The sequence below is a fragment of the Oryctolagus cuniculus genome, chromosome 9 (genome assembly GCF_051225735.1).
Source record: "Oryctolagus cuniculus isolate XC-2025 breed Fujian yellow rabbit chromosome 9, ASM5122573v1, whole genome shotgun sequence".
Lineage (NCBI taxonomy): Eukaryota > Metazoa > Chordata > Mammalia > Lagomorpha > Leporidae > Oryctolagus > Oryctolagus cuniculus.
In genome coordinates this window covers 79,110,550-79,126,608 of record NC_142875.1, presented here as the reverse complement: position 1 = coordinate 79,126,608, position 16,059 = coordinate 79,110,550, and the positions used below count along the sequence as shown (strand labels likewise).

The following is a 16,059-nucleotide window of genomic DNA, read 5'->3' as shown; positions in this document are numbered from 1 at the left end:
CTGTTGTTCCTGTTCACAGGAGGGTTTTGCTAAGCATTCCAGTGCATACTGCTTCACTACTATTTATCCATCAACTGACTTTAGCAAGCAAGTTAGTCAATTCAGACACAGGAAACGAATGGAGTCAAGTTTTAATCTCAGTTGAAACCACACACAATGAGCATCTAAAAATGAGTGCAATTCTAGGGTGCTGCAACCACAATTCTTTAAAAATAATTAATAGGGGGCAAGTATTTTGGCACAGTGAGTTGACCCACTACTCCAATGGCATATTGGAGTGCCTGGTATTGAGTCCCTCTTCCACTTCCCATCCAGCTTTTTGCTGATGCACTTGGGAGACAGCAGATGGTGGCTCAGATATTTGGGTTCCCAAGGTCACATGAGAGATGTACATGGAGTTCCTGTCTCCTGGATTTTACCTGGCCCAGACATGACTATTGCAGGCATTTGGGAGTAAACTAGCAGATGGAGGACCTCTTTTTCTGTCTCTCTCTCTATGTCACTATGCTTTTTGGGTGAATGAATGAGTAGAACTTAAAAAAGATAATATTATTTTCATATGAAAAGTTAATTCGTGTTACTGTGTTTCAATGCAAGATATTTGCAGCTTAGGCATTAATAGAGGTACAGAACAACAAAAGACTTATTTTTAAATAAATGTATTTATTATTTATTTGAAAGACAGAGTTAAGGGTGGGGGGAGAGAGAAAGAGAGAGAGAGAATATCTTCCATCAGCTGGTTTACTTCTCAAATGGCCACAGTGGCTGGGGCTGGGCCAGGTAAAATCCAGGAGCCTGGAACTCCATCTAGGTCTCCCACGTGGGTGGAGAGGCCCAAGAACTTGGGCCATCTTCTGCTGCTTCTTAGGCATATTAGCAAGAACCTGGATTAGAAGTGGAACAGCCAGGACTTAACCCAGTTCCTATATGAGATGCTAACACTGCATGTGGCAGGAACCTGTTATGACAGAACACTAGCCCACAAGACATTATTAATTTTATAAATATCCCTGTGTGATTGCATTAGATAGGAATTGATAGGAAGAAATAGTAAAGGTATTAAAATTACTATTGCCAATGCATATCATAAAAATGGATAACCTTAACCACAGCTGAGAATTGTAAAGCATATGAATGATGCCATACTGTTGTGGGTCCAAAATCCAACACACATACTTGTACTTAAGAAATAATTTGGAAAAGTTAATGCCATAAAATTCCACTGTTCCTGTAAAAAAAGGAAAACAGGGACAACTTTCTGGCTGGACAGGAACTTAAAGTATTGAACTTGTTTACAAAAAAAGGCAATTATAAAACATTTTAATGAAAATAGAAACTACATAGATACATAAACAGTAGGAGGCAAGTCTTGTCTAAATCATCATATATCCTTTGGTGGACTGTTTTTTGTCCATGGGCTAGTAAATTATAAAGGAGTATTTTGTTATTATTTGCTATTTTTTTGGATTTTATAGTTTATGAAAGTCTCAGGGAAAAATACGTAGCTCATAATACCTTCTCTTCTGGTGACTAGCAAAAAGCAAAGTGATACCGCTAACTTGGTTTGATGGACTTAACAGACTTTAAACACTGAAGTTTGAGATAGAAATGGAAATCATTAATACTACTGTAAAGTCAACAAATGTTAAGTACCTAGAGGGTTATCCATTAAACAAAGAAAAATCTAAAGGAGACAGTGATGTTCTATTTGCTTTCTGAAGAAGACAAAGTTAGATGAATGAACAAAGAAAAAGTGGAGATTAGTGAATTTATTTATATAATTTGAAAATTCACAAAAGTACTAAGCTTGCTTTTTGTGTTAATCCATAATCACAACTTCTAACATCTATTGAGCACTTATTACAGGTACTGTAATACGTGTATATATTTTATCTTTTTAAATTTTCTGAGTATATGAGGTAGTTATATTTTACAGGTATAGAAATAGGTTAAAGGGTAATTTAGATGTGAACTCAATCTATCTAATTTTGAAATGCATTTAGCTGGCCACTCTACCATATCTCAAAGGATTATTTGTGTTAGGATGGAGATGATAAAAGCAAAAGAAAACAAACCAAAAACCCAGGGAAATGTTTTGGAGAAATGTTAATATAACTTTGTGAACCTTCTTTTGTGCTAATGAATGGAAATATTTATGGTAAGAGTCTGGTGGGCAAACCATGTGGCCATCACCTAACTCCTGTGATGTTACGTGCTCTCGCCACTGCAAAAGAGATCTTGCATTTGTTTTAATGTAAACAAAGAAGCTAGTGATAAAGCCTGATAAAGACTTAGAGCATATGACGATCATTTCTTTTCACAAGTTTAGATCAGCTGAACATATATGAATTTTCATATACACATTCATGTATATTTAGCAGATATCTAAACAAATAAGACTGTGTATTTTTATTTCTTAAGGTCTCCCTTAGCTTTATAATTGCATTTAACATTTGTTTTTACATTAACAATAAAGAGATGTTAAATAATGTATGCCTCAAAATGTATGAGACTAAAATTTCAGGTAGAAGGGAAAAGTCAGATATTCTGTTCTTTTAATCTCTCTTCTGATCCTAGCCCTTCTGTCTGCTGACTGAAAGATATAATTCTGGGAAATCAAAGTATAAACCTCAAATTTCTTTGTATTAATTGATCAATGAGGTAGTTGTCTGAAATCACTCCTAGACCAGTTAATCCGTGGCTGCTGGCAGCAGAGCAAGGCTCTAATCCAAAGCTCTACACACCAGTACCAAGCTCTGACTGATTCTTTGTGCTGTTTCTCACTTGGCCTAAATTTAGTAAAAACAATTATGTATTATTTGTAAGAGATTCTAATAATATGACTATTGCAAAGGACCCTTGATTATTTCCTCAAAGTGTTTCTTCTCTTCCCCCTACTAGGGGTATGTGCTATTCATTATAATTATATAACAATATGATAACACTTTTTTAACAGGACTAGGAGATTAATGGTGTGATATGTAACAGAATCTACCAGAAAAGTATAATAAGGAGTGCTATATTAAAATTGGCTATGAAATTAAACTTTGGTTAATCTTAGTTAATATAATAAAACAATTTGTTTATTCCAAGTGATTTTTGTCCAGAATTAATTTGATTCCCAGGATACAAAAAGGCTAATGGAATTATCTGAACCTTTATAAGCACGGAGATAGATATAAGACCAGTTCAATTCTAGAGAACATCTCTTGGTGGGCAACATTCATTAAAACATACAAAGACATGATGACATTATTCTTTGTATCATTAATATCTTTCATCTGGTAAATTTGATGGAAATGAAATAATAGCCTTGGCCCAGGTCTCAAAGTGGGCAGTGTAGGACAATGAACAGAGCTTAGGTTTTGGCTAGTCATAACTGGGATCAAATCCTAATTTTTCACTTCTTTAAGTATGGGCCTCATACAACTGAAAGAAATGTTTTTCATATTAGTGTCCTCATTTGAAAAATGGGGATAATAATACCTTACTTAAAGGACCATAATAAGGGTTATAAATAACACATAAAAGTACATGGCAGATAGGAAATCAACAATGTATGACAGCTATACTGGTTAACAATAAATAGCCAGTAAAAATTATATGAGCTCCTTTCTTTAACATAATTTTCTTTCTCTAGCACATGAATATTAAACATAATGGCAACTACATTGCGATGGATCTGATTGTAAAAAACAAAAGGATACTGACTGGTTGCTATGGTTTGAATAAGATATGGCTCCTAAACCCATGTAGATCTCTAATCCCCAAAGTCATAAATTAATGGTGCTGAGAGCGTGGAAACCTGATCCAATTATGGTGATTAGGAGGTGGGCCTAGTGGGATCTAGGATCTAGATGGTAATTCTCACAAGAGGGTTGTTTATAAAAGCCCAACTTGGGCCCAACTACTCTGCTTCCTGGCTTACCATACAATCATTCCTCCACTCATACTCTGCCAATGCCATTCTCTGGTCTCACCAGATGGATGAACTATTGAGGCCTTCTCAATCTTGGACTGTGAATATCTAAAACCATTCATGAAAATAAGCTTTTTTCTTTCATAAGTAGTCTGTGTTGGTTATTCAGCTGTAGTGACAAAGAGCTAATAATATACTTGCTCAGTGTTAACATAAAATATTTACATTTTTTTCTCTTTCTTTGAAGAAGAAATTTCACTGAAGGAGCTGTATAGGTGACTTCATATACTTGGGATGTGAATTTCTTACTCTTTGCAAATGAGGCAGATAACAGAAACTATCAATTTATCTAAGTGAAAATTTTCTGGTCTATGTTATCTGAAAGAAAAAAGAAAAGTCAGCATCATTCTTTTACAAAGCAGAAAACTGGTACAAGGTTTCAGATCACTTTCATCTAGGTGGCATTTATATTGGCAATTTCAGTAGGGAGAGAGGAGGATGGTGAGGTGGTTAGAAGGCAGAGTGTGAGTAAGGCACTAAGGAGGACATCACAGTTTATAGAGAAGGATTCCCGTTGGCTGAAGCCTTGCTTTCCAACTTGTGGACTTCAGAATTATTGAATGTGATTTATGACTACTGATACACATCAGGTATTGTTTGTGAATAGCATAAAAGTTAAAGACACTGATGCATGTATATACATTGTACTCCTAGGAATGCTGTTAGCAAAGGACCATTAACAAACATGTCAAACAACAGAAATTAATTTTCTTGCAGTTCTGGAGGCCAGAAGACAAAAATCAAGGTGTTAGTAGGGCCATGTTCTCTATGAAGACTATAAAGAAGAATTTTATTTTTTCCACTTCTCCTTGCATTTGATGGCTGCCAGTAATCTCATTTTCTTGGCTTTCAGTGGTATAACTCTCTCTTTGCTTTGTCTTTTTGTGGTCTCCTTTGTGCCTATCTTAACATTTGGTTCTCTTTGTGAGTGTGTCTGTGTCTCTCCACTTTTCATGAGGACACCATTCACATTTCATTAAGGGCCAGCACTATTCCTTGTAATTTCTACTGAAGTTGAATACACCTACAAATACTTTATTTCTAAATAAGATAACAGTCACAAGTACTGTAGATTAGAACTTGAGTGTATCTTTTGGAGAGATACCCATATAAGTGTGTGTGTGTGTGTGTGTGTGTGTGTTTCAAACATACACAGATGTGTGATTTTTAAAAAAGAAAAAAACTGGGGATGGGTATCTAGCCTGGAAGTTAAGATGTCTATGTCTCTTATTGGAGCACCTGAGTTTAAAATTTGGTTCTGGCTCCTGACTGCAGCTTCCTGCTAATTCAGATCCTAGGAAGCCACATGATGGCTTAAGTGACTGCATTGCCACCACACATGTGGAGACCCGAATTGAGTTCTCAGCTCATGGCTTTTGCTCAGTGTTAGCCCCAGCCATTGTGGGCATTAGGACAGTGACTCATCAGAAAGGAGTTCTCTGTCTCTTTCTCTGTCTGTATCTTTGCCTCTCAAAAAAGTTAAAAAGCAAAAGCTATTTATATAAGTTAAAAATTAATCATTAAGTATTATTGATCTGAAAGCAGATGTTCATCACTGTATATTCTCTCAATTAACAGATGTTAAAAGACTACATCTTTCAGGTAGCATTCTAGCTATCTGCATTTTTAAAAAATTATAAAAAGAGTTGTACACACTTTGAAAGATTGGGAGTCATTGGTATAGAGTTCCTTTCAAGAGCAGAATGAAATAAACTGGAAAGTCAGAGTATGGAGGGTCTTTGGTATCAAGAAAAAGACTGCACTGAATTTGTTAGGAAAAGAGAGTTACTGTGATGTTTTGAATAAATTGTATATATTTGTGTAGTAATTATTATTAATAGTAAAGATTGTGGACACCTAATCTTTCCAGCAAGGTCCAGAGCTTTACGAAGATTACCCAAGTAAGGAAGGACTAAAGAGTGAGTGTGGAGACAAGGAAACCAGGTAGGAAGTTTCTAGAATCTGAATCAGGATAATGGCAATGAGAATGAAAAGAATAGGATGCATACCACACACATTGACAGGAAGAATGGGCACAAATATGACTAATTTAGCAGTGGATAAGTATGTGTGTGGTGCATTTGTAAGTACATTTATGTGATATTTGAGACCACATGTGTTCATTAAGGTGTTTGTATGGTCTCTATTTCTTTTGAAATTCTAGTGTACTTACTATTTTTGTATCATTCATTTGAAAATTTTCACGCGTTTACTTGCTGATTAACTTTCCATTAGTCAACATAGTATTTCTCTAAATTTGGAATTTGAAGTCATACACTTCAACTAGTTTAATTTTTTTTTTGCATGCACTAAGCACTCAAATATTTGTTGGCTGGTATGCATCAACATTTCAAAAATGCATCAAATTGAATGATGCATCAAAGTTCTAGTTTGTGTTTTCTGTTTTAGAAGAAAAAGCAGTGGAGCTAAGAAATTAGAATAGCTGGAAGAAACTGAATTTTATGTTTGATGAAGAAATTCTAAATAGGCATCTATATAGTCTAAATAGCTTCAAGTCCCAAAGACAGGGCAAATTTTATACATTTATCTTGGAAGAATCTGAAAAGTAGATCACTAAATAACTCTCAATGATCTTTGAGGAGTCATAGAGAAGTAGAAGTGCTAAGGCATTAGGAAGTAATTTCTGGAAAATACACAGCAAGTAACATCACCAAAATTGATAAAAATAATTGATATCTAAATATTTCATTTAATTTTGCTTAGATACAGAGATAGAGTGTATCCAGGCTTTAGCTAGCCAGCTATCAAGATATCCTATGATATCTTTTGGACAAGTTAGCACACTGTGGTAGCTAGTTAATAGTTGAACAGTATAGCAAACAGGTGCTTAAAATTAGCTTATGCAGCAGTAGTTTTTAAACTTTTTGGTCATGATTTGCAGAAAGAAATACATTTTATTTCATTACCTAGTAGCATACATGTGCATATAATTAAAACACGTTTCATAAACAGTACCAATGCTATAAAATAGATGCATTTTGATTATTTCCCATTTTATGTGTTTCTATTCTAGTTCATTAGAAAAAAAATACTGCTAGCTGCAATCCACTAAATCACCAACATAGCTCTCTAGTATGTTGGGACTTACAGCTTGAAAAATGTGAATTGACTTCAGCCAGAATTATAGTAGAGGTTACTGAGTTGTTTTGATATTGTTCAGTTAAACATTGGGGTGAAGATGTAGAAGGAATGTTCTCAAATTATCAAATAAATAATAAGAAAAATGGGATAATAAACTATTTGCATTATATAATCAGGATTTAAAAATTCTCAGCAGAAGGAATTTAAATAGAAAATCTGATAAAATTTAAAATCAAATATATATTTGCAATTCTGTATTTCTTATCTTGAACTCTTATGTAAACTTATGTATTAGAGATAAGCTATTTATTTACAAACAAAACAAGGTACCTTGGTTTTTCAGGTTGATAGTTTCAACAAGAAATTTTATGTATATTTTATGTATGGAATAGAACCAAAGTTATCTGAGAACCCACTACATGCCAAATTTGAATCATTATTACTTTGCATAAATCATTACTGTCATATCGCTGAAAAACCCAAACTCAAACAAAACCAATCTAAATTGATTTGGAGTTACATGAACTGGAGTCACACAAGGGAACTTCATTAAGTTTGGGAAAATTGGGCACAGATTGTTTTGCATAGTTTTTTCATAAAATGCATTTTCAATGAAAGTTTTGAAGAAGTCCTGCATGGATGGATTTCACAAATTTTTGCATCAAAATAAATTTATCTTTGAAATTCATTTTTCACAAAGTTTTTGAACTACCTTTGTATTTCTAAAGGTTGAGGTTGAGATAAGAGTTTCTTTGTTTTATGCTGGTTTGAACCCACATAAAATTTGGAGTAATCTGTTCAGATAAAGTTTAGAGAAAACTGTTTTTTTAAGAACAATATTAACATATTTAGCTTAGTGAACTATCCATTTTAAAATATACTTATTGAATATAAATTACAGGCCAAGTACGTAAGGTGATGAAAACACACAAATGATAACATGGTCTTTTCTCACATTCAGTGAGAGGAAACACTGCCACTCAGTACTACATTAAGTACATTAAATGTACTAGCTCCCTTTTTCCTGTGAAGTAGTATTACCATCCTTTCTCTGGGTTGAACAAACTGAGGCTTTGAAGCTAAGTCTTTTGCCCAAGGTCACAAATAGTGATGGAACAGGTATTTAAATCTAGGTTGCACTGAATTTGGAGCATGTGTTCTCAACTACTAGGCAATATTGCCTCTCAAATCTCAGAGCCATGGACTTTACATTTCTAAAAGTTGTCTTCTGGAAGTATGAGCATGCAAAATATACATAAAATTAATATTGGATCACATACTTTTTTTTTAGTTTGGAGATTTAAAAATAACATTTTAGGTAGCTTTTATTATCATATAATTATATTTTATTTCAAAACATTGTGAATGCAAATGCTAAGTTATTTGTATAACAACAGGCTTTGTAGGCCAAAAAGAAACAGACCTGCTATCTTTTATAAACGGTATGCATTTGGTAATGGTATTAAAAACATGGAACTGTGAAATCATAAAGATCTGTATGTGGTTACTTTTGGCCTTACCTGTCTTTGTAGGTCATTCAACACACATTATGCCTGCATACTCTAAGCCTCATTTATTATATGCTAATGGCAGAATTGAAATTATTTCATTGAACTTTAGCTTCCTTTTAGGACAGGAGGAGATTAAAGCTCAAAAACTTGATTAGACTGCAAAGCTAGTAAGTAAGTTGTGAGTGGGATTCCAAGCTCCATGCAGTTTCCACTATCATACTTCTAGAAGGAGCTGATAGTCTGGTAGAGAACCCTTTCAAATTGGTAAATTATTTTGAATATCTCTGAAGTTTTACTAAGTAGTAGGGTACTTCAAAAAGCTTGTGGAAAGTTGAAATTAAAAGGTGATTTATTTTGTTGTAAAAATTTTTAAGTCCCTGCATAGTTTTTAAAAATAATACCCATTTCCATGAACTTTTTGAAGACCCTTCATACACAAAAGTGGTTTTCTTCTTTCAAAGGGATATCCCCTTTACCCACTCCTTATCTCCACTAGAGAGACAAGAAAAACAAAACCCAAATGCACACACATACTGCTTCAGAAGCAAAACAGGAACATCAAAACAGAAATGTTAAAAAGATGCTGGGCTGTTGATTCACAAAGGAAATAGGGTTCAGGTTGTTACTGTCTCCTACAGTACTCATGCAAGAAGTCTAGAAATAGTATGAGTTAGAACCTGCTGTCGTGTATATATATAAATATATGTGCACAGAAGGATTTTTAAAAAATCTAATGTGATGACCTTTCAGACTGGATTGATGTATTTATAAGTGGTACATAATTTAAAAAGGTACATCGTTTTAAATGTGCAAATCAAACAGCGCTCCCAGAAGTAGATGATACTCATTTGGGACAGGCATAAATGCTGAAGACAGATAACTGTCATAGGATTTTTCAATCATAGCATGTCTCAAGTCAGATTATTAAGGCGTACATGTTTTTGTAAATCTCTTTCAGAGTTTCCAACTATTACAGCTTCTAATGATTTAATCGCTACTTAAACGGACATACCAATTACCATTTCTTTCAGAAACGTTTGCCTAACTACTTTAACAATTCAATCTCTTCATTACAAATTTAAGCAAACAAATAAGACAACCAAGAACTACTCCTAAGCACTAGTTTGGAGAAATTTGCTATAACCTGTGGCACTTAAGAGATTTATCCTGTTCTCACTTGCTGGGTGCTAACCTGATTAGCAAGTCCAGTTAATTATGACTGATAGCAAACTGGATGATGATAGATTTGTATATTGACTTTTTTTCCATTGAGATGACAATTAAGATGATGAGCTTATACTTCAAAATACCTAGCATAGCTGGTGACTTGTAATAGATCTTTATTGCAAAGGGCAGACTTCATGAAATATTAAAGGAAATTACACCTCTCATTTTGAGGGAGAAACCAGCAGCCACGCTTATTTAGCTTTAATTCGATACTAGAGCAAGATTATGGTGTACCTTTTGATTTTTTTTTTAAATTAAAAGCGATTTTTTTTTTTTCTGCTTACTTCTGTATCCGTGCGGACACAGAATTTTTCTCACAGAATCAAAGCTGTTTCCTGGTGAGAATCATCCGTATTTTTAGAGATTTTAAAAAAAGTTCCGAACTGTACACGGCTATCAAAAAGGGAGGCATCATTATTAGTTGGCCTCACACCCGATTTTTAAATTTTGCCGCTCCCACAAAACCACCCCACCGTGTCCCACAGGGCAGCCTTTCCGGGCTGGGAGGCGAGTTCAAGAACTGTTTGTCTAGCTGAGCTTTATCCAGATAGGATCCCTGCTTGACAAGTTCTATTTTAAGTCGCGCCTGAGTGTGCAGGTGTCAACCGCTTCCACGGCTATGGGAAAAGACCCGACACGCGCCGTCTGTATCTTTCCCCTCAGAGCGTCGCTTTGCGCTTCGCCAGCCACCCTCTGGGGGAGGGGAACATTCCAGGGACAGCGGGCGGACAGGACTTCGAGGAAGGGCGAACAAGGGCCGAAGGAGGTCGTGTGCCACTCCCCTACCTTTCGAGGCACGTGGCACAGGGAGCGGCGGCGGCGGCAACAACTGTGACGATGAACCTCCTCCTAGCAAGAGGGTATTGAGAGAAGGAGGAGGTGGCAGCGAAGCAAGACACGCACACTGTGTCCTTCCCCACAGGGAGAAGCCACCCTCAAGGGGAAAACCACAAGGAAGCCACTACCGCCCCACCTCCGCCAGCTTGCCCCAGTGTCTGGCAGCCGTCCCCATGCACCTGCTCACCTGTCTATCCGTTCAGGGCGGTTGGGGGAGGGACGAGGGGTGTCAGGGCGGGTGGGTGGACCGGGAGGGAGGGCAGGGCGAGAGAGGGGGTGCACGAGGGCTCCGCCCCCGGAGGCTGTGCGCAGGCGCAGTGGCCGCTACCGCAGGCAGGGGGCGGCAACATGGCGGAGTGAGCGGCGGCGTCGGGGTTTCACAACAACAGTGGCGTCCGGAGCGGCGGCAGCGGCGGCGGCAGTAGCGTCGGCCACAGCCCCAGCTTCAGCACCGGCTAGCGCCGTGGCCGGCCGCTCGCGCCCCATCGTTCTTCCGAGCGGCGGCAGCATCTCCGTGGGGGGCGGGCCGGGCCGGACGGACCAGGAGGGGGAGAGAGAGGAGGCAGCGGCGGCAGCGGCACAGCTGCTGGGCGGGTACTGCCGCTCGCCAGGCAGCGGTTAGCGGCGCCGCCACCGCCACCGCTGGGAACGAGCCCGAGGACCTCCCGCCGCCTCCGCCGGGAAGGGCGCCGGAGCGGGCCGGGCTGAGGCGCAGGCGGGGACGGGCCCGGCGCCGCGGCGCTGGTGGATGCTGGGGCTCCGAGGCGACAGCCGGGGGGCGGGGGCCGAGGCAGGTATAACGGTACCGGCGGAGGCAGCACCGCTGCTCTTCCCTGCTCCTCAGGAGGGGCGCCAATGGCGAGCGAGAAGCCGGGCCCGGGCCCGGGGCTCGAGCCTCAGCCCGTGGGGCTCATCGCCGTCGGGGCCGGCGGCGGCAGCGGCGGCGGGGGCAGCAGTAGCATCGGCGGCGGCGGCGGCTGCGGGGCCAGTGGGATGGGGGAGTTGAGGGGGGCGTCCGGCTCCGGCTCGGTGGTGCTCCCCGCGGGGATGATTAACCCTTCGGTGCCGATCCGCAACATCCGGATGAAATTCGCAGTGTTGATTGGACTCATACAGGTCGGAGAGGTCAGCAACAGGGACATCGTGGAGACGGTGCTCAACCTGGTAAGGGACCGGGTGGACTCTCCCCCGCGCCCCCCTGCCTCCCCGGCCGCCACCCTTCCACCCCCGGGTTCACACGCGCCCGCGAGTCCCTGGGAGCGTAGCTCGCTGGGGCGGCATTGCCGCGGGTGACCTCCTGCGTGCTGCCCACGCCGCGCCACCTCCCTCCTCGTCCCCAGTCCCCTCCGGCCACCTGAGCACAGTGCCCAACTTCACCCTGCTCCTTATCACTTCTCATGACGGCGACACAGTCATTCCTCGCCGTGAAGGTTTTGGGTCGACTTTAGAGTTGAGTTGGGGGATGAGGCGGCCTCCTGTTCTCTGGGATTCTTTCTCCCACACTCTTAATTGTCCGTGGTATCGCTCTCCGAGGACGACCGCCTTGCCCCTGGAGCCTAAATTCCCCCGTGCTCCTGAAATGTGAGAGGCGCATTAGCTCCAACTTGAGCAGCTGGGGTGTGATGTTTTCCAGGGGGGAGGGAAATGATGCAGTTTTGCATCTGTCTTTAAATCTATTCCGAGGCTGTGATGGAGAGTACTGTGCTGTGTCCAACCCCCTCTCCCCCCTCCTCCCCATGTCTTAGGCAGCCTTCTCTTCTCTGTAACATTGCCCTGAATATGCTGATCTCTTAGTGATTTTTGGTGCACACAAGGTATTAAAATGTGAGGGTATGAAATCATACAGGTTGGTTTCTATGAGTGCCTTCAGGAGCATGGCATATGGTTAAAGACTAAAGCAAAGGTGTTAAATGCAGCCCTAGGTTTTGGTTTCTTTCGTGATAAGAAAGAGTTACTGCAGAACTGTGTATGACTTAATGTTTTGCGCTATCTACAGAGAGGCTAAGAAGCATTCAAGATGTCAGGGCAAAGAAACGGGAAGAAATAAGGAGAGGAGAATCATAAATTGAGCATAATTAAGAGTAGTCCTTTTTAGTGCTCTGTAAATGCAGTGTTTTTTGTTTGTTTGTTTGTTTGTTTTTTCTGCAGCAAAGCTTTTTAAACAGTTTCCTGTGGAACATCTAATGTTTGACATACTGTAGCCTTGGATTTTGGTTGGCAAGATGTAAATCAGAAGAGATCATTGACTATTCTATTTGTGTGGAGTCACAGCAGTATAAAAATATAACACCCATGCAGTCTTATTTTTTGGCTAAGCAATTATTTTTTATTTGATCTATTGGAAAACTGAAGGAAAGCTGCAGCTACAGCAGTGGTGCCTAGAGACATGGATTAGATAATGTCTACAGGGTTTCTGAACCTCTTAAATTCATAAAAAAGTTGAAGCCCTTTTTTTTTCCCTCTCCGCTGGCATGTCAAGTCAAAGATAGATGATCTATCTTTACTTTGTTGTGTTTATTGCTGTTTAAATTCAAGACACTTCTTTCTACTTTTGTTTGCCCTTCAAATAAGTCACCACAAAAAAAAAAAAAAAGGGGTGTTAAGTTTGGGAGAATGTCACCACATTGATATGCCAGTTATTTTCAAAACACTAATAAAAATATGGTTTCTTGGGAATTTTTATTTTAATTAGCTACAGATAGGAGGTCAGTACTTGCTTTTTTTATTTCTAAAAGAGATGAAATCTCAAAATATGTTAGTATGTCAGCTGGCACTGTATTTCTGCACAAAGGAATGCATTTAAGTTTTTGAGTTTTCTTGTCCACACAATACTATTTTTACTTTAGCTGATGTGATAATAGTATTTGGATGCTTACTTGGTGTATTTTAACCTGATAGGCAATAGTAGAGCTTTCCCAAGCTGGAAGCTCATTTGAATGTGCAGCCAGTTTGGACTCTGCAGCAGTAGCAATGCCTGCTGGATCAGGTCTTAACAGATGGGGTTCTTTAGATATACAGTACACTAAGAAAAGAAGTGAAGTAGTTCTCTAGAGGTAGAAAATAAATTTAACTCTTTGGCAGGAGGAAAATCTGGCATGAAGGCTCAATTTGCAGGCATTATTTTAACTTTAGAGTCGTCAGAAACAGTGATACTGAAATGGTATATCCTCAAATCCACTTAAGACCTTTAACTATTGATTTTTGGAATTAAAAAAGTTAGGTTTAAAATTTCTTTGTACATATTTAAAGACTGCAAGAGATTTCTAAGTGAAATTTTTTTTAGAAAAAAATGACAAAGGGAAATTAGCCTTTGGAAGTGTAATATTTTTACAGTTGTGGTTTAGGGCTTTATTTAAGTTCTAGTATTCTCATGATGAAAGTTGTGCACATTTATGCCAATTCTCAAAAATATTTGGATATCATAGTTTTTTAATATCAAGACTTAATTCACTTTAATAGGTAAGTCAGTAGCAATTCATCTAGGATAAGGAGAGGAGAATCATAAATTGAGCATAATTAAGAACAGTTCATTTTCAGTGTTCTATAAATGCAGGTTACAGCCTTCTATTATCTCTAAAATGAGTAAAAATGTTTTAGAAAAATTAAGGTGGAAGTTGTGAGATATCTAGTATAGCCTCCTGTATGACCAAATAGAAAAGGAGCTAATGAAACTTCATAACAAACCAGTTTGTATCTTAAACAATACCTTTTTTTCAGTCACCTTTGTCAAACTGATTCTTTTTTTTTTTCCTGTTCATTCTTTGTTTGTGTATGAGAATACTAATACTTGGTTTTTGGGTGCTGCTTTACATTTGCCTTGCCTAAAGAATCAAAAGTTTTACAGAGTAAAGTTTAAGCATGTAGTAAAATATAGGTTTACTTTAACGCAGCTGTGGCTGTGATTTTTCTGCTTTTGTTTGCCAAAGGTAGATAGTCATTTCCAGTACTCAGGTGGATGTGGGAGTTTGATGAAGAACTATCAGTATAATGAGAAATAAAACGAATGGGTGGATTCATCATAGATGCATGTATTTTGTGTAATGATATTTTAGTTGACGTAAAATGTTACAAAACAGGATGGGCACTATCAGGAAGATAATTAAATTAGTTTATAAGTAACATTACATTGAGAGTTGTTTTTGTCAAGGATTTTGCCTTGTAGTTCTACCAATTAAAGAAACTGATCATCAACAGTCTTTGGCTTCACAAGAAATTACTTAATATGGCAGTGTCAGACAGTATAGATAGTTTATAGAAAAGAAATTTTGTTGGTTGCTTCCACCCGTCAAGCACTCTACTTAATCTATTGCTTCTTTTGTAAACACATTTGACATATGTTTATATAAGGTTTCTCGTTCCTTGAAGTAAATGCTATGTAAATACAATGTATTATCTTCGTTTATATCATGGTAATTTATTTTTGTCACATGTTTTAATATAAACATTTTAGAAAAGATAAAATAGAGGATTAATATTTACCTAGTGAAAGATTTCACAGTAGGGTTTTTTCATATAGCTGTCTTATGTAGCTGTATTATGTATAATTACAATTATAGTATTTAACTACAGACTTGAAGGTTTTTTCATGAATTACTGAATTCATGAGTTTTTCCAGTGACTTGTGGTTTCTTTTCATGAGTTACTGTGAGAAGTCAGTGTGTCTTTAGCTGCAGAAAATGTTCTTTTCTTCATTTTAATATTTTTTACATTCTAAATGGTATGCTGTTTATTTGATTGAAAGCATAACAAGATACTTTGAAGGGTTTTTGTAGATTATTAAACTCCTATCCTTTTGGTGTGTGGGTCATAGTATTTTTGTTAAAGGGAAATTGTATTTTTTTGTATTTGAATGTGACAGCATCTCTTCTCCCTTAGAATTTTTCATAAATGCTATAATTTTCATTATAAAGTTTGGAAATTTCACAAATAAAAGGTATATATTGCTTCTGAGTTAACTTTTTTAAAAAAGTTGTATCTTAGAATCATAGAAGTACTTAATGCTAATGAAACATTTATTTATATTAGAAGAATTTCCTATTTTTTAATTTATGTTTTCATATTAACTTGATTTATATTTTATTCTTGCTGTTGAGTATGGAGGATTACATAGGAAGTATGGATGTTTCCGTATTATAAGTAGTTATTAGATTTTCTACAGAAATAGTGATTTAGTCATGAAAGACATCAAAGCAGCACATATTTTGTAGTTTGTCTATGATCAGATAATATTAATTTTAAACTTTGGAGGGCAGAGAGAAAGAGAAAAACAGAAACAGAGCTTTTATTTGCTGGTTCAACTCAGGGCTGGGCCATGATGAAACCCAAACTTAATCCAGGTCCTTCACATGGTTAGCAGGGACTGAACCTCCTGCTACCTTTTAGGGTGTACATTAGCAAGAAGCT

The 16,059-nt window shown here is 38.1% G+C and overlaps 2 protein-coding genes across 11 annotated transcripts in view; one reads left to right on the top strand and one right to left on the bottom strand.

The window, feature by feature from the left end:
- Positions 1–11,166, bottom strand: part of LOC149124632 (uncharacterized) — a 334,693-nt gene extending 323,527 nt beyond the window's left edge. The window contains exons 1-3 of the mRNA XM_089303310.1: positions 11,038–11,166; positions 10,844–10,980; positions 10,606–10,668 (exon numbers count right to left, since the gene is read on the bottom strand). Coding sequence (XP_089159436.1) covers positions 10,606–10,668; positions 10,844–10,980; positions 11,038–11,166 — 329 coding nt within the window. The remainder of the gene's footprint in view (positions 1–10,605; positions 10,669–10,843; positions 10,981–11,037) is intronic.
- Positions 11,055–16,059, top strand: part of NBEA (neurobeachin) — a 732,675-nt gene continuing 727,670 nt past the window's right edge. For all 10 annotated transcript variants that reach the window (XM_070049020.2, XM_070049018.2, XM_051831739.3 and 7 more), the window contains exon 1: positions 11,055–11,820. In XM_070049020.2, coding sequence (XP_069905121.1) covers positions 11,512–11,820 — 309 coding nt within the window. In that variant the 5' untranslated portion in view covers positions 11,055–11,511. The remainder of the gene's footprint in view (positions 11,821–16,059) is intronic.